The 20,148-nt window shown below is 33.1% G+C and overlaps 1 protein-coding gene across 1 annotated transcript; it reads left to right on the top strand.

Annotated features, from left to right (window-relative positions):
* Positions 1-4,219: 4,219 nt before the first annotated feature.
* Positions 4,220-14,272, top strand: LOC123544849 (uncharacterized). The gene is made up of 5 exons (XM_045330921.2): positions 4,220-4,653; positions 10,764-10,810; positions 10,984-11,055; positions 11,412-11,494; positions 11,762-14,272. The coding sequence occupies exons 1-5, from the start codon at positions 4,621-4,623 to the stop codon at positions 12,055-12,057; spliced, it is 531 nt and encodes a 176-aa protein (XP_045186856.1). The 5' UTR covers positions 4,220-4,620; the 3' UTR covers positions 12,058-14,272.
* Positions 14,273-20,148: the final 5,876 nt, after the last annotated feature.

Below are 20,148 nucleotides of genomic sequence, written 5' to 3'. Positions count from 1 at the left end.
AAACGCTCAAAGCGTTTGACGAGTCCTTGTTATCGCCCGATTTCTCATTCTTATTAAATGGCCTAACAACACAGCGAAGTGATGTAGTTCCATTAGATTGTCTCTAATTTCAAAGAGTTCATTGCTCGGATGAAGTTCAGTTATGTCAATCCCATTTGCTATGACCAATATACGATGTAATCTGTCAAATTTATGACTTGCAATTGTGCAATACTCGAATTAAGCCACGTATTTTCTTCCGCGGTAACTCATTAAGCAGAAACACGCATAACGATTCTGCGGGATTTGGTAATACATTTGCGCATATGATTATGGTGACTAATTTTATGCCATTTTGTCACAAAATAGCAAATATGATGTTCACAAATTCAAATAAAAACTGCATATTAACTTATTAGCCAAATTATCCATTTGTTACCCTGTCCGTTTCAAAAAATAATATTTAAAATCATTGCGCAAATAACAATTTTTTTTTGCGCTGTGCATTTTATGAATAATTGCGCAGGCTTAACAAGCTTGCGTAACATCCAGCGAAAGACAAAATATAGTTCCAGAACATACGGCTAGTATTTTGTTTAGTCGGGTACCTCTGAAAGCATTAGAATGTCTCTTATCAAAGAGTTTATCACATCGATGAAATAAATTAAATTATGACAGCTTCATTTTAAATGACCCGAATAAGATATGTGCAGTACCTTAATTCTTCCGCGGGACTTCGCGGATGAATCCTAATTACATTCTGGACACTTGTCGGCCAACACGCGTGACCTGTTTATAACAATGCTTCTACGACTTTGCGTGGGTTGAATTTTGCAATCAATAAGCGGATAAATTATCGGGAGAAGAAGCTCTTACTGGTTTGTTTAATTACTACTGATTCTAAAAATGATTTTATTTCTTATTTTTTTCGAAAAATAAACAAATCGGCGAAACATTAAATTGTATTTTCTTGTAGTTTTTGAAATCAAAAGTAGATCGTCTATGTTTGACTGCTTTGGCGAAACGAAACAATTTTGTTTATGAAATGATTTAAGTAAGAGGTAATTAAGTAAGAGGTAATTTCACCGTAAACTTCAATGTCAGATACTGTCAATTGCTGCTAAACTGTCTTCGTATCATCACAATTTGTAAAACATATTGTTGAAACTGGAGATTTAGAAAAGTGTAATCGTATCCGGATATAATATTTTGGGTAAATATCGAGCTTCGATGTTATGAAATTTTAACATTCAAGTAACAGACATGATAGATATTATTGTAACAGAAATGATTCTAGAATTTATTTTATAACACATACATAGAATCTATATCAGACTCATATTCTAGTCCTGAGGCATGATCTGAAAGTAAACATATGAAGTGACAGTCATTCATACTTTGGATATTGTAATACTAAAAGAATCTAGGTAATATTTAGAAATTGAAACATAAAATTTTCAGTTAGAAATCGCACCAAAGGCTGTACCAAGGGTCAACATACTCAAAAATTTCTTGTGGTGATACCCTAAACCCTACTTGCAGGATTGGGTATCCTCCCCCCCCCACCCCCTTCCCTAATTGCAACTTTACAGTTTGATACATTTGCCCTTTTACCACCTGCCACAATGCCCATTTCAAAATCTGACTGCAATTCAAAGCGGGAATGAACACCCCTCCCCACACCCACCCTGCTACCGACCACGTAAAATTGGCTCAAACATTTTGCAGCCCAGTCTGGGCCTGTCTGTCTACATGAATCAAAATGGATAATTGTATGTGCATGGACTTGGGGATTACTGACATGGTTTTGAAAAGGTTAACAGGTCTGAAATAGAATAAATGATGGTTTTAACTAAAAATGAACTGCATTTATTAATATCGGTTATCTTTTCCGAAATTGGTAGCTAGTCCGAGTAACTTCCCTTAGTTTCGAATGCGCAATTTTCCTGTCAGTGTAAACATTCGTGACACTTTATATTGACACTCAGCAACATTTACATATCTCTTAACGCAAAAGTAAGTATACTTTAAATTCACATCACTTATAATATGATTGAACGATACCTTCTATATGACACTGTTATCGCCAGGCCTGTTATCTGTAAAATATCTGAACAGTTCTTTCGTCCATCCGTTACAAATTGTATGCGGCAATGCGCGCTTTAAAAAGTTTAATATATAGATTGTCATATTCAAATTTTATCATCTGCGAATATATACCAGCCGATAATGGCAATGTCGTAGGCAAATATTTACTGGAAAAATATATATAGTCATGGGCAGTATCTTAGTGTCAGCTGTCAAATTGTAGCCTGTACTTTCAACATTTTTATTTCTGCGAACCACTCTTCAATTTTAGAGAAATATATTGGATTGGAATACTTGAATAATGTCAATCAAAGTTTTACACATTAGGCATCGATTGAATGTTCATTTCATTTATTGTAACAAAATCTCTGTTTAGTTGGGGAAAAAAACTAAAAACCAACTGAAACTGGTAGACTATACTACCAATACATCAATCATTAGCCGACTCTTGGGCCCTTCAGGCCTTTGATTTATTATTATTTAAATTCAATTATCCTGATATTATACGTATGTCCACTACATGTTTGATGCTATAAACCAAGTTTGAATTAGATTGAGTTTTAAGAGAGGAGAACAAAATGTTTAAATAGAGGCCATAACTCAAGAAATAATATTGGATATAAAGTCCTAAAAAACGTACTGTATACTTCATGTGGATTATGTATACCAAGTTTCATTTGAAAACTTTAGGAGTTGAGTACACAAGAAAATGTGACAGATGGATTTAAACATATGTCCATCAGGTATCAGACACAGGGGGAAAGAAAGTTTTAAGACTGCAAATGTCGACTGTCAACGATGTGCATAAAAGGAATTTTTCGAATGTTCAGGTGGAATACAAAAATACCAAAGTCAAATGCCCGATGCTTAGGATGCGAAACGTATGTACACCTTGCAATTAAAGGGAGGTAATATGATATAGGAAATATAGAAATCTTTCAAAGGTACTTGAAATAGTTTAACTTTTACACCTTTGTACACTTTGTAAATAGAAACATTATAAACTGATTTGGGACTGCTGTTTGAGGGGGCTGCGATCTTGAAAAGTGACTTACCTTACCTTACTTTTTATCTTCTGAGTCAAAGAGTGACCTTGACCACTGAGATAGGGAACTTGAATATACGCAAGAAACTCAGTCTCATGGCAGCAAGCATCAATTGATAAAACAGATGCCTTATATTTTGTCACATTACGGTTCAAACAAGGTCTCACGTGACATTTGACTGTCTCATAGTCTTTGACGTGGGATCTTGTGGTTTATGTTTGGCACTTGTCTGTCAAATATGCAGCAGCAGTATCATATTAATTATTACACAAAATTTACATAACATTCTGTTCAGGATAAACATGTACAGGGTGCTTTACATACAAACATAACCACTTAGGGCTCGAATTTCATCATCTACTAGTACACATAGACAGCGATCTTGTTGTGATATTATATTTTCTGGTCCTTTGGCACCATGGCGTCCATTCAATATTTATGTTAATCCGGTGCTAGGGGGCGTGAACAGACAAAAATCAAACCGAGTCTCTATTATTTTGCTTGGTTGCATTCTATGCTTCCAAAGGATCTTTTTACAGATTTTATTACCTATCACAACAGCACTGCATAAGTGCAGTGTTGCAGCAATGAAAACTTGGATTCAGTGTTGTTATATTTTCTGGTCCTTTGGGACCTTGGAGTCCCTTCAATTATTATGCAATAGAATTCCGCTTGAAATAGTCTGGCTCTTTTTATTTTGATTGACAGTCTGTTTCTTTATCTTCCCGGTGTAGAACATCCATACACGACTTCTTGGACACCAGGGGTTATAACCAGTACTGTCTTGTTTAAGTGAGAAATATTATTATCAGTATTTCAGAAAGTCCATTGCGTCAGCGGAGAATCAAACAACCCAGGTCCTCTGGATAGACCGATCAAGTGTTGTACCAACCATCCACCTTAGCACATGTACCTGATAATATTTATTTTGTTTAAAGTGTGTTTTAAACATTTTTGAATCACATTTGCATAATTGCTGAAAAAAATGTGTTATTGTATAACTAATGAATAATATTTACGTTTTAAAGGTATAGTCATATGATTCATTATGATTTACGGTCTCTGTCAGTAAAACGATACATAAAGATCAATATCGAACTATGTACTGGTTTCCCCGAGTTTACCATAACTAGATAAAATAGAAAATTGCATAAGCCGGTTTTGTTTGTTGTAGTTTAAAATAAAATATAGTGCAAAGTTAAAAATATACAGGGACAAAATATAAATTTAACTAAAAGGAAAGGAGTACGTTAAAACCTTAACATTTTGACGATTTTTTGTCTGATTTTGTGATAAATTTCATTTTATATGTTTGAAACACAAAATGGAATCTAAATCGAATCCTCAACCACCGCACTATTTCAAAGACAATGAATTTTACTGGTCAGCTTTCGAAAACAAATACTTTATGTTTCCTTGGCGTGTTTATTACTGGTAAAATATAGTGAAAAAAATATTTGACATCATCATCACATCATTTCAAAACATACGTGCGTGTAACTACTAAATGGACAGGATCAACAGTCCCGGAGCACTAAAGGTATCAATCTGTTTATCTTCCCCTTTAATACCAATTAAGTTCATTTTCCTTTCATTTGAAAAAAATAATACTTGAAAATGTTAGTGTAGTAAAAATTGTATTTAACTGACCACTTGAAGGCATGTTTGATGGTTCGAATGGTACACAAACTAATATGCAGTTTCTAATCACATATTTTAGTCGATACGAAAAGTGTGGGTGTTTACACAAAAGTTTATCAATTACGAATATCCATTAGAGGGAATATTTTGTGTATACTTTGTGAAAGGCAGACTTTGCTCAGTTTAACTTGTTCAAATAGTAAACAGTGTACAATTAAAGACAAAGCGAATTGTGTCTACAATTAAGTGAATTAGTTTATTTTATTTATTTATTTTGTTGGATTTAACGTCGCACCGACACATGATAGGTCATATGGCGACTTTCCAGCTTTAATGGTGGAGGAAGACCCCAGGTGCCCCTCCGTGCATTATTTCATCACGAGCGGGTACCTGGGTAGAACCACCGACCTTCCGTAAGCCAGCCGGATGGCTTCCTCACATGAAGAATTCGAGGCCCCGAGTGAGGCTCGAACCCACATCGATGAGGGGCAAGTGATTTGTAGTCAGCGACCTTAACCACTCGGCCACGGAGGCCCCGAATTAGTTTAGTGTGCATTTTCGTGATAAAATTATTACATTTTAAAGAAGTTTTAATGAAATGTTATATAATAATAATCAAAACGTGATGCAAAGTCAACATGACCTTCAAGTTGAAAACTGATTTCCAATCGATGACTGAAGAATGCTTCAGCCTACAGGATAATTGCCTGTGGTCAGTAGTGACTACTATTTTTAGCGTCATTAGGTAAAAGGTCAAGGTCATGGTGCTCTTTAGCTGTAACTCGGTTTCCGATCGGTTACTGAAGAACGCTTTGGTGTACAGTCACATCACAGGTTATTGCATGTGGCCAGTAAATGACTTTTTTTGTTATGAGGTTTAGTAGTAACCATTAGACTGAAAACAATTGCTGCTAAATAACTAAGAACCTATATTGGCCTATAGTTATAAAACGATGTTATTGATACTGAAAATGTTTTCCGCTTTGCCTACAGACATCAAATTTTACAGGATGATTGCCTTAGTCAGTGACCTGTATTGTTGTGGGGTTAGTAGGTCAAATGACTAGGTAACAGTAACCTCGCGACTGAAATGGTTTCAGCTCCAATACGGAGGTCACTTATGACTGATAAATGACTCATAATTTTTTATTTGAGGTCAGTACGTCAAACCTCCAGTTCACAGTGACCAAATAATTTCTGTTACTTGTGCAGTTACTGAATGCATCGGGGAGGTGGTGGGGGAGCATTTTGTGTTCTATGAGTTAATATTTTCCTTGCTTCTTGTGGGGTTAAAACGTTATATTGTAGGATTTTAACCGGTCTTTTAAAATGAATAAGTTGATTAAGATGTTTGATTCCGCTGAGATCCCTATGATAACAAAGCCATCTGTGTTCATCTGTGTTTATCAATGTAAAAACAATGAAATGCTGGGCAAAAGAAATGTCCTTATGATTTGCTAAAATGTTTTCATTTAAAAAAGATAATAGGTAAGGGTAGATTTCTCGGAAGCACAGAGCACCACAAACACAGCCTCAGAGCCACGCATTTGCAAAGTAGGCCAACAACAAAAAGAAACTGTAACGGAAAAATATTACAGACGGGTTGCTTCAAAAATCAAACAAGTACAATTTAATTCTATGCAATATATAGACAGAGGGGTGAAAGGGGTAAGGGGCAGAAAGTGGGTGGGGGAGGGTTGAAGGGGAAAGTAGAACAAGGATGAATATACAAAGGGAATGCTATGTTCCTTAATCACAGTGACACTACAACGTAAACCACAGTAGCGCAGACATTCATGCACCAAAGACAAACACACACACCAACACACAACTAACATAGATAAACAGAGAAGTAAGATATAACAACATTGTAGGACACCGCCCAATACACACAGACACACAAACGCACACATATAAGCAGGAAAAAACAACAATCGGGCCCCGCCTTAGGATTCCGGCAACCAAAATTAAGGTGGACACGAAAACTTATTCATAGTAAAGGGGGAGAGGATGCAAAAACAAGAGAGCGCAATTGCAAGGGGAAAGGATGGGGGCGATAGAGGGAATGAGGAGAAAGAGGAAAGAAACGCTAACCACAAACAAGACAACATACGCAACACAAAATACAAGACAGACAAAAAAACAAGTTGAAAATAAGGGCACCGATTGGAACGGTCAGTAACCATTAAAAAGGAAAATGGGGGATTTAAACTCGTTTAGGGCATGCCAACCTCGCACTTACCCTATTTTCAACACAATGTAAATAAAATCCCAGCTGAGAAAGGCTCTAAATTTAACGAAAAAAAAATACCAGATTATATCATAAGTAAAACACAAAATTAAGGTAAATCTAAGGTATAATTACACCAATGTACTCAACAACTTGTCTGAAGTCAGAGCACCAAGAGCCTAACTTTTAAGGGCACGACCAAGAAAGCTGCAAGACAAATTCCATTCCCTCCATCCGTTTTATGTAGGATTTAGGAGAAAAGCATCTTGGAGTCTTACACTTTATTATTAATCGCACCATCCAATAGGAAAGCATAGCGATAAACTGTAGAGGGGTCAATCGCCAAACATGCACCAGTGCTTCACGATTTTCGCATCGTATCCTCTTTTGATAAACTTTTAGCACATTTTACAAATATCTTATTAAAATAAGGACTATGTTTAATTTTCCGAATTTTATAAACTACATCTCCATAGTATACCGGGTGTGCAAGTTTTAAAAGTTTTTAAGTTAGTATTATATTTCTCTAACAGTTCGGACGATCTGTAGTAAAAAATACTGAAAGCTTTCCCTAACTTATGATAACGGTAACCCTGCTGTAATAATCTTTTGGTGATATGAAGATTTCTATCATTAAAATCGTCTAACTTTGAACAAGCTCTTGCAAAACGAATTTGTGAAATATAGTCACCGTATGATGTTGCTCGAGGGACATCTCCATCAAGGTGGTGGAAGTTGACAATTTCAAAATTAAAATCGTCTTTTTTATCATATATTTCGTTTCTAGATTATTATTCACAATTGTTAAATTTAAGTCCAAAAATGATGCTTCTAAATCTGAAGTATTAGCATTGTTAAGCTGTAACTCTTTTGGGTAAATGTGTTTCAACATTTCTGAAAAATATAGGTTGTCCATATTTAAAATATCAAGATACCTCAAAGTTCCATTAAAAGCTTCAATAATTTCAAATTGTGTCTCAGTTGATAAACTAAGCATGGAATCTTGTAAATAACAGTATAAGAATAAATCAGCAATGAGCGGGGCGCAGTTAGTTCCCATCGTGATACCAGTTACTTGTCTGTAAGTTTTATTGCCAAATTTGATAAATATGTTATCTAATAGAAACTTTACACTTCACAAACCTTAACACAACTCCATAGGTTGTATCTCTTAAATTTGCAGTTAGAAAAGAATGCTCTAGTTTCATTGCATGCAAGATAATTAACGATTTCTCTTGCAAATATTTTCTCAATTAAAGCTACCAGTTTTTCTTTAGTAAGAAATATTTTGACATTAAAAATGAAACAGTTGTAATAAAATGTTCAAGAACATATCAAATTTAATACCTCATCACCCTTGTAATGAACATACAAACTAACTTTAAGAATGTAAGTCCATTAGTTTTAATGCATACATAATTCAGACTGGCATATCATATGTAGGTTTAATATTTTGATGCAAAACGTTTTTACATTTAATATAAATTTATTAAAAATATTTATCAGTTTTAATTTTTATTATTATAAATCTTTACTATACTGTGATCCTGATTTAAGTCATTGTACTTTTGTCAATTTTGATAAAACGTAATAAATATTTTGAATTTCCAATAAAACATCCCTTTGATCTAATAATCTTAGAGGTACTTACTTTAAAATACATGTAATATCCTAGGTCTATGTAAGTTCAGAAATAATGATAAAATGCTATCAGAGTCATCATTTTTCAAAAGTAATTGGTAAACAATAATAAATTGATGTAATGATTTTAAGATATGTAAAACATTCATCTGATAAGGATAATGCAAGTAGTTTTTATTCTGAAATATTTTAAACCCATGTCCATTATAAGCATCATTAAATAGAGATGGTACCTACGCAAGAAAATCTAAGGAGAACAACTCTGTATTGACCAATAAACTGAAGCCAACATAAAACATTGGTCAAACGTGAAAGAAAAATCAGATAGGTCCTTTTTGCAACAACTGATCAGGCAGACAAAATATGACCTATATTTGTTTAAATCTCTTTGTATTCAATATACAACATGCACACTTTTCTCATGGCTTACACTGACAGTTGTTTTATGTTGTAGTGAGGCCCTGATAGAAAGGTTAGTAGTGCATGAAGATAAAGTAAAATAGTGCATAAATTCCATTAAAGAAATTTTACGACATTAAGAAACGCTATTAAGTTTTGGTCTTTTAGCCAAAGTTATTTATTGTTCTCACTGATGATGCATTGTTTTACACAAAATTGATATATTAAAATGTAAAATCAAAGAGCTATAAAAATAAATGTATTTTATAGTTCTTTGGTAAAATGTATATATCCAACAATGAGAAATAACAAACAAATTAAATTGGTATCTCGTTTGTGTAACGAAGTAGCTAGACTGCTTATATTCATCACTTCAATGAATCATTTTGAAAGTGTTTCTTATGCTTTAGTCATTTTGAAGCATTTCTCCATCTGTTCAAGTGTACCTTGATGCAAATAATGTAACACAAAAAGTCATTGTCATCAAATAAAATTACATGTTTAAAGGTAGTGGTTGTAATTACAACATTTTAAGGTAGCTGATAGGTCATGACTCTATGCAATGTATTTTAAAGCCCTGCTCCTCGGCTATTCAAATTCTATTGTGTATGCAACCCATGAATACAATAGTTAACAGTTAACGAACACGCTCCACACTTTAGCACGCAAAACCACAGGTATTTTATATAAAATTTTATATAAAATAGACTTTTTTGACAGGCGTCACTGTCCATAGTCAGGATTTTCATGCTTTTTCAGTGACAATTTAAGGTTAAAAGGTACGACTGGAGCAGGTATTTAAGCAATTTAATATTCTCTGGATGGACCTATCACGATCATTGCTTTCCATGAAAACGAATAAATGCTGGAAAAGCATGTGGAAATTACTTTATTTCATGATTTCCGTTACAGGTGAACTACCTTAAACAAACTATAAGGTGTTTTATTTATTGTTGTAAACAAAGTAAGCGGGTAACTTCAGACATCAACATTAATATACAACTTAAACTGTTTACACAACTTGAAAAAAAGATTTTTGTTGGAGCCTTTTATTTACAATTATATCAACAATTATCACCTGCATTGAATGCATTCATGAGTGGAAAATACTGATGGTAAAATGGTGTAGCGGTTTGTTTACATTATAAAATCTTTCATAACTTCTTTCAGGTAAATTTTTTGGTATGGTTTTGGTAAGCTTATGATAATGAACATGTCATTCTCTTTCACTCAGATTTTTTTCATGCGTTTTAGACCCTAGGATTGCCTTGGAATTTAACTTTATTAAAAGACAAAAGGAAGTTCAGTATAGACTCTTTCAAAGTGTTGAAATAGACTAAACTTACACTATACTCTATTGAATTTATTTATCTGTGGAAACTTTTGATATAAACTGTAATTGGGGAAATCCTAAAATCATCGAAAAACGGTCAATAAAAGAGTTGTCCATTTTGCCTCAGATATTATGAAAAAGTTATTTTTTAAATATCAAATATTTCTGTTTTTACATGGAGAAGAGGAAACCATCAATATATTTAGTTAATTGGTGCACTAAGCTATCATTTCACTCTGAAGAAACTTTGTAAAGATGAATTAGAATTTTTTAGGTACCATCTCTACATTAAATTATATCAAATTATTTCGCAGATTATATTTTGTTAACTGTATATTAAGAAAAACACTGTTTTTGTCCACCTTTTTTGGAAATACGTTGATAATAACAGCTATTTATATTGCAGATAACATGTACCTATCAATTTGATGTTTACACAGAAAAACAATTCCAGTAAGTACAAGTATATAAATAGACTTTTCAGTTCAAACATTTATTGCCGTCACAATGCTTATTCTTAAATGGATGTCATGCGCAGTATAGAAACCCGTGAAAGCTTTAATTTTACATGTATATAAATTGTACAGAAAACTGTATTTAGACAATATACACGTTAATTATTTCAGATGTAATGCCATACAGACGTGTTGTGGGTCACGATGTTGCGACAATGAGATCTTGGATACGTATCTCATCTGGTATGTCTGTAGTATTTATTTTCGACAAAAATGTGTAGTTCTTAAATTTTGCAAAGATTTCTTAAGGAGAGAAACCTCCATTTTTGTCGACACTTACTATGAATATGAGAAAAAAATAAATAGAATAACTAGGCAGTAGGAAATCGAATGGTCAAAAGCTAATTTTAGTTTTCAATATTCTATCTGACTGAATAAGTGTCGACCAAACCTTATTTCGCTGTCTATGAAACACAGTTCGTTTAGAAAGCTAGAACAAATAAGAAAAATGTTTGCTATGATATGATTGTGACAGAATAGCTAATGTCATCCACTGTGTCTTGAACTTAGTGAAATATGAATCAAAACCATGTTTTTAGGGGTGGAGTAGCACTACTTCTTTTGGTACTTGTTATCAGTGGAGCATGCTGGTATATCATGCATGGACGTAAAAGAAACAGAGGTACGTGTGCTTTTACAAAACGTGCTCTGTAATATATTAACCTAAAATACTTCCCATGTTTATTGATATTTTGAAATGTTAAATCGAAAAAAAAAGAGATTATTCTATACATTGACTGAAACCGGGGCTTTATATACATCTAGTAATAGATTGACAAGTATGAAACGATTGCATTACCATTTAATATGTCTTTGTTAGATCTTGCTGTCCGCTTTTACCAACGTCACGTATAATTTCATTGTTGTAATAAATGGTTTTATACCTCAGAAATCCTTGGTTCACAAAAGCAACGCGTGAGCAACATGCTTTCAGCAAATCAAAACCCTAACGTGTGTGTTGTAACCGTCCAAGTTAACGATGTTGGAAAGAGTAAGAGTACCAAGACCTCTGTTTTACCAAGGAACTTCTCGAGCATCTCGTTCACAGAATCGCTGTTCAAACTACCAAACAGCAAAATAGAGAAATGCATTGCTGGTTCCCATGATCAGCAACCACTGCTTGATGATTCCCACTGGGATGGGAAACCCGTGAGTGTGAGTTCCGAAAGTCACCTGCATGCATAAAAATGACCCGTGCGTGACATATTTTTCTGTTGAAACGTTTACATTATGCAGTGCTGCAAGTTTGTCAGTGAATTACATTCATTTTTGTCTGTGCTTTCTCCTGTTTAATATGTATAAATTTTGTACTAAACAATATAATTATTGTTCCTCCATATTCATTCAGTGTTATGTTGTTCACCTTTTTCAACATTTTGACATAATGTATGATATAATAAGACACTATTCATTTCAATATCTTTGTTCAAATGACACAAATCGAAATAAGATGTTATTCAGGTAGCTAAATCCCAAGCTAAAAATGATAGTAGCAAAATAGCGGATTCAAACAGTTTTCAAGTTGTTTGTTTTGCATGTCATTTATCTTTATTTTCATGGCACAGTCTTGTTGAAATCATTTAGTGTGCCTTTGCCTGTCGATTTTTATGTTATATTGGCATTTCAAAATTCAAAACGGACACAGCTTCAATCTTGGAACTTTTTTGAGCTAGTTTTACAGTGAGTGTGTTTGACTGAAGCTATTCATCATCACCCTTTTTTCATCTTTTGTCAGTACTTACAACGTTTTAATCGAGATATTAAAGACATTTAAAAGGGTCGTTGTTTGAAATAAAGTCCTTTCACATATGTTTCATTTTACATAAAGTATAGGTGGTGGGCTATTTAGTGCGATAAGCCAGGACTGAACTGAGGTAAAATATGATTTGGGCTATAATTATTACACATGTACAATATATTGATTTTATAATATATATTTACTATATGTGACATAGGAAATGTCGGATACATGTTATGTACGGGAGCTTTTAAACTTCACTTAGTCTAGTTTGTAATTTCGAGATGTCATGTTTTTTGTAGTTTATATACGCTGACAAATGTTGGTTTTGAAAGATAAACGATGCATCACAAAAAAAACATATTAATTTCATCACACATTAAACGGAAATACTGACATTTAGTCAAATAGTTGTGTATGTGTTGTGTGATCATTCAGCAAAAGACGAACGAAAACACTATAACATAAGTACCCTATTTTAGATTAATATAATGAAGAGAACTCGGTTGTGAAATAATGAAAATATTTTTTGCTCCTAACATGATATCAAAACTGATTTGTCATTTGCTGCCATGTGTCAGAAAGTGTTCAAAAAGCAAAACATTACTATTCTAATACTACCCTCATATGCTGGATTTATGTGATAAAGCAAAAAGTTATAGAATGATGGTGATGGTGACTTTTATTTCATTTTGCATTAAATTACAAAGGAAACGCGTTTGATATTTGTTTATTTTGTATAAAAGCTATATTCGATATAAAACTTGAAGACAAATCGGTGCATTTGTCATTTTAATGATAACCACTTAATATCCGCATGTATTGTATCAGATCAAGTATGTACTATTTTAGTAAACTGACATTTTATTCATTTTTATGCACTATTTAAACTAATGGTTTATTTACTTTTGTATCTTTTCATTGTATTAGTCCAATTATAGATTGTCGGTGACGGGTTAAGATAAATAATCATGTTGTGTGCCAAGTTTGTACCAGCTAGTATAAAGGTTTGATACTGACACTTAAGACTTAGCAATAAACATGGATATAAGATGAATATAGCTACCAGTCTCAATTCTTTTACATCTTCCAGGAAAATCTTTACACTTTTATAGATAATATCGTTTCCAAATGCAATAATGTCAACATATTCATTAAACCAACTTTCTTAAATAAGAACAAATGTTTCTCAAAGCAGTGCTTTTTAGCAAATCTGGTCAGGATCCATGCTGTTCGCGTTCAAAGCCTATTGCAACTAGGGAAACCGTTAGCGAGCAGCATGGATCCTGACCAGACTGCGCGGATGTGCAGGCTGGTCTGGATTCATGGTGGTCGCAAACGCACTATGTTGGTTTTCTCATGGCGCGGCTCATTTTCTCAGTTCGGTATGTGTCGCTTTACATTATACGAGTGTTTTACAAATGAAACGAAACCAAAAACATGTTGTAAGATAATTAACATCAACGATATAGCAATGCTAATGCAAGGAAACATATCAGAGAAAATTATTTTGAATCACACTCAAACCGGTTTCAGTACATCCTGTTTGTTTCGCAATATTTTCTTATTACTATAGAACTGTATGTATCATTCAATTGTACTACGTAAGCGAACAAGGAATGCAATATTCTTTCATTGAAGACAAATAAATATTTGTTTGCAGTTGTCATTTCTTGTTATCTTTTTATGCTTAAATATTTCTTCCAAATAAGAAAGTATTTTAAACAAGACTTCCAACTAGACTCCGCATAATATTTTCTGTGCACATTGTTTTAAGAAACAAAATGATCTGAAACCTATTATGTCACGCGTGTCGAAAAAATCATTGCAAACTGGCAATACAATTACCATTAATCTAATATAGTATACCGACCCTAAGATTAAAAGTCACAAAATTTAATGTAATATTTAAAACGGCAATGCAATAAATTTTGGTCTAGTCAACAGATCTAGAGGAAAAGAGCACCAGAACAACGACATTGCTTTTAGCTCGACTTTTCAAAAAGAATGTAAAGCTATTAAAGTCATCCGTAAATTGGATTTATGAATAAGCGAAATTGAGTTCACACAAAAAATATATACAGTTAGTAAATTTACTGCTTTTAGAAAATTAGTTTGTAATGAATATTCCATAAGGTGAATACCGTGATAACATGTCCAGGGGGTAAGACGTATACTCTATGGGTGATTTAAACGAAAAAGGATTATTTTTACAGGAATGGTTTTGGCACCCGCTTTTAGCAATTCGAATGAAGAATAATAAATAATGTACATAACGATCTTAAACGTCATTGAGACCGAACCTACACATTTTATATACGAAAACCAAACACAAAGTGAGTTAAAAAATATCTATGTAGTTGTGTTTCTCCACTTCCCCTTCAATACCTATCATAGAATCCTAGTTGGAAGTCGGTAACAGATAATTATTCTTGTCACAACATGGGCATAACTTTATAGATAAAGAAAAAGACTTTTACTTTGAAAAATGTTTCCTGTTTCTAGAAAACATGTAATCACTTGCATTAAAAAACAAAAACAAATTATACCCGCTTAATCAACTGATCGATTTTCTACACGTTCTACCCCCTGCTAACCATGCGTAATCATACTGGGTTCAACATTTTTACAAAGTGATTCTGCATGCAAACTCACAAAGTATAAGGGACTGCATACGTGCCAGTTAGCATGTTAAGCAATATCTCACTTGATAAAAATTACACACTTACTGTGTTATTTTCATTTTCGATTTTGTTTTGCAGCAAAATTCTAGGAAAGAATGTTAATCACCTACCGGGTTTAATTAAGTTGAGGCACTACAAAGGAAATTTAGTCATACTATGCATAAACATAGACAAGATTCAGTATTTAGAAGTTACATTATTTTGGTTGTTTTGTCCTACTTTTTGTTTACTCTGCTCAGTGGACCGTTTGTAAAGATTGACACATCTTACGCAATCTTTGTGACTGAATAATAGCAAAAATGCTCTTGATTTTAAAATACGGTTTGAATAAGGCTATTTTCAGCTTGAAATTGAGGTGGTGTAGAAACTGAGTGGTTGATATAATACATTGATTTCGAAGTCAAGTTTAATCTACTGGAAAAACAAACTATAAGTACACTATTTTAGCTTGTTATTTCAGACCTGCATTGAGCCTTCTTTATTTTTACTTTACCGGTATCCCATGATTGTATGTTATTTATATATACTCTCGCACGGTATTTGTAATAACAACATGTTAAATGTTACTTTTGAGAAAAGGGGAATCGGGTAATGAAACCATTATCCGTGACAAAATATTGTACCACTTTTTGATCGTATTGACTATAAGAAAACCCTGATTTACCATGAAGTAAACCCTGAATTATCAATAAAGACATAATCGACTTTTCCGATAATGTTTTTGTTATCGTTCTCTATTTATATTTATATATTCACCAAATCCAACAGTTTCGAGTAGTCTGTTTTTGCAAGTTAAATGATAACACAGAAGTGTCACTTTATCAAAGTGCATATAAAAGGAACTTAAGGAAATAAGGAACAGTGTTTAAAAAAATAAGATATATATACATCATCTGTTCAAATATAATGTTTGCTGTGAGAGGATTATGTGAAACATCTAGTTTAGATTTTACAATTATTAGTATCAACACATATTCTACAATGACAATCACAACAAAGAACACCCTTTTTTCATCATTGTTTGTGTCAAAATATTACTCTGTATTGAACAAGTATTACTGGCATGTTTTAATAATGTACGTGCATCATTAATGGTGTATATTTGATGATCGACAGAAAGAACCTTTGATTCAACAAAAGCAGCGCTTTTAATTCAACTACAGCGGAGGATGCTGCCAAAGAAATTCATTCAAAGAGTCATCGGGCCATATGTAAGAGATTTTTTGTAAACATCCTGGTGTGCAAAGATAATTCAACTTATGTATATGTACTACAATGTTAGTTATTAAGTGATATCATATTGATTTGCTTGACGTCAGAGGCGTAATAAAAAGGTTATTATGAAATCATTTAATTATTGGCAGTTTTATAAAATGATATGAATATGTATTATTTTATGTAAAACGTGAAGGACTGTATTTCAATACGAACGAAAAGAACTTCACTGATTTGCAGTCATGACAACTTTTTATTAAGGCACTAAACAAATGAATTAAAACTAATCTAAAAATTTGATTTCTGTTGACTGTTATATAAAACATTGCCGCAATCGGGTACTCATACACAATCAAGGAGATCCAATATCTAAAAATGCACCCTTATCTGTCGCTTTGAGATGCCGTCTCAAGTTCGGCAAGGTAGTGTTATATGTTGCGCAGTTCTTAAAAAATGAATGACATAGATCCAAGTATTCCAATTAAATATTTTAAAGGATATATGGCCGCTATATTTCAAGATTACCGGAAACTACATGGCTATAAAGATGTGGTGTTTGACGCACAATCGACTTTAATAACTGCAAAGAGTAAAACAAAAATGCTAAATCTGTTCCTTTTTTTTTTTACTAGGAAACTCGAGAGTTTCTAACATTGAGCTAAATTAGAGTCAGAAAAAGAGGTCAAATGTTTCTTTAATTTTTAAAATGGCGTCCAAAAGAGAAAAAAAATGGAATGCAAGGGTTCTATTTTAGGCGAGATTTTTTTCAGCCAGTCAAAAGACTCGAATATCATATCAGGCAAGTTTTCTCATAATTGCCGAGTTTCACTGTCGAATCGGCGAGGTGTGATTTAGGATGTCGTATACCTTGTCACCAGGGTATGTTCAAATTACTAGTAATTAAACTACAGCAATTCACTGTATTTCGTGTAATTTGATGTTTTAGCTACTACAATCTCAAGTTTGTTTTTCTCTGTCGCTTCATGTACAATTTATATCCAGGTTTGAAGTATATGACCCTCCAAAAGTATTTTATATTGAAATAAGAATGTAAAACTTTTCAGTGTACTCGGTTTCACGTTTATCCGTAGAAGTATGCGTAGCCTGTGCGTTAGCTTTGTAATATAAGCTTAAACTGTATTTGTTGCGGGGCTCGTGTCTCCATGGTACATGTAACACGCTTTCTTTCATTTTTTAACAACTTTGAATGATAACGGGGTTTTCGACGGATTCTGAGACCAAAATGGAATATTGGGCTACGGGTAATTTTACCAGCAAAATGTCAAACGGTATTAAATATCTTAACGTTTAAAGTAACCATTGCAACAAAGATGTTTAAATTATCTTATATCTTGCTTTTTATCGTAATTTCTTACAAAAATTATAAATTAAATAATCTTTCTCGTTTAATGCACCTTCAAAACATTTCATTTCAAAGTGGATAGTGTTAAAATAATAAAAAAAAATAAAAATAAAAGAAGCTGAAACCGTGCTCCCTAAATTGACCAGTTTCATCGTCTTTTGGGTGTCTGTTTTGATATATAAGTCACGGAGTTCTTTTCTGCGGTAACATTAATTTAGTTCAAGATATCACTTCACTATTATCAACCGAAATATGGCCAATTTTAGAGCAGAGCTTTAGTATATAAGTACCAAATTATCAATGGAAACGGAAAAATAGGTATTACAAATCAAACTGACCAATATTGTTTTGAAAATAGCCGTAATTAGTAAACTTGCACCCTACTATATTCCCAATAACATCAGGTACCATCATCGATTTCTTACATTCCTTATGAGATTTCAACATAAGTAAAAGCTTAAATAAAGCTTTAAACTATTAATCATTATTCAAAACGAAAGACTGATAAAATATTTCGGAAAATTAGTGCTATTCAAAAATAGCTTAAAAAAAGATATGCTCAGAATTACGTAGTTACAAGAAAAAGGCTATTCATTTTGTTCAGTAACTGACACATGACGTCATGACGTCGATGACGTTATTTTAAGGCAACAATGTTTAGTAGCATTAAAACGAAAACGAAAATTTATTCATTATTTCAGCATCATTACACAATTAAGCATTAGATTGGAGACAGGTTAATGAATTTGATTCAGGAGAATGAATTTACAGTCACATTTAGATTGTCGTAAACGTTGATGTAAATCCTCACGTCAGGTATACGCACATACAAATGTTAGGTTATGCAAACTCCTTAATATCGGCCGGGTGATCGATATAATATCTAAATATACATACATAATGTCTAATATCATACAGTTATTATAATAATTAAAAACAAAGCCAACAAAAGGTTAAGCATTATGCTTTGTTTCTTGTACTGAATACTTTTTTTGTATTCGTTTACCACAAAAGAAACGGCTATTATTTTCAAATAAGTTTTTCGCTTAAGTGTTACGCCTTACTACATATAACTGTATTTTTACAGTCAAGATTTCGCTTGATATTTAGACGTTAGTCCGACCCACTATGCCATTTGTTAAAATTAGATATTTAGGATTCTTCGAAGAGAAGTTTAACAAATAAGAAAAAATATAACCCTAATATTGGAATTTCAATACAGCTTAACTAAGTCTTTGACAATCAGGTTTCTACGGACATGTCAACTACATAACATTTTGGTCATAATTTTACCATGAAACTCTCATGGTTCCTTTGTCTACAGTTTTGATCTTTAAGCATAATTAAGTGTACATAGTTACATGTGCGGTTGGCATGTTAGTCGCTTTAACCCAGTTAATTCTCTTTAATGTTTCAGACAATGACAACACTTTTAATTTGTTTTTTCTTCTTCGTATATATTGTTTATTGCTCTATGTCTAAAAGGATATCAAATGTATGGTGTTCAAATGTATATATTGTCCAAAGAAGAAAATCGTTTCTGCTATTAATCATAGACGAACAACTCTGTATCTCAAACTGAAATAGCGTTTTACCTAAATTATGCTCTCCAATTGAGAAACTTAAATGATTATCCGTTGCAACATTCAATTTTGTGAGCTGAGATCGGGCGAAAGTCATAGCTTACTACATGAGGGTGGTTATCACAATTTTCTAAGACGGGTTCACGTCAGATACCACTTTTTGGCTTTGATGAAGGCGCTTTCACGATATTGTTATTAATCCTAGGTTGACTCTAAAATGGCTTTGCACAGGCAAAGAATATAATTGGAACAATTATCGTATATAACAAATAAATGTTTTAAGTAGTCCTTTATATTTATAGATAAAAAACAACATTGGGTGACGATGTCGACAGTAGGGTAGTGCAAACGTCAAGTTAATAATTTTGTGCAAGGAAATGACTGGTCATAAAGTTCAATGTTTGTCGTACAAACTTTTATGAAAACAACCAAATACTTTGAAAATTAAATACAGATCATAATGTCAAATGTATGGTGTTCAAATGTATGTATTGTATTGTCCAAAGAAGAAAATCGCCTCTGCAATTAATCATAGACGAACAACTCTGTATCTCAAACTGAAATAGCCCGCCCGCTTAGCTCAATAGGCAGAGCGCAGATCTACGGATCTCGGGGGTCGTTAGTTCGAGCCCTGGGCGAGGCGTATGTTCTCCGTGACGATTTGATAAAAGACATTGCGTCTGAAATCTTTCG

The sequence above is a fragment of the Mercenaria mercenaria genome, chromosome 1 (assembly GCF_021730395.1).
Source record: "Mercenaria mercenaria strain notata chromosome 1, MADL_Memer_1, whole genome shotgun sequence".
Taxonomy (NCBI): Eukaryota; Metazoa; Mollusca; class Bivalvia; order Venerida; family Veneridae; genus Mercenaria; species Mercenaria mercenaria.
Note: the sequence above shows the minus strand (reverse complement) of the source record. Positions and strands in the feature narration are given on the sequence as shown.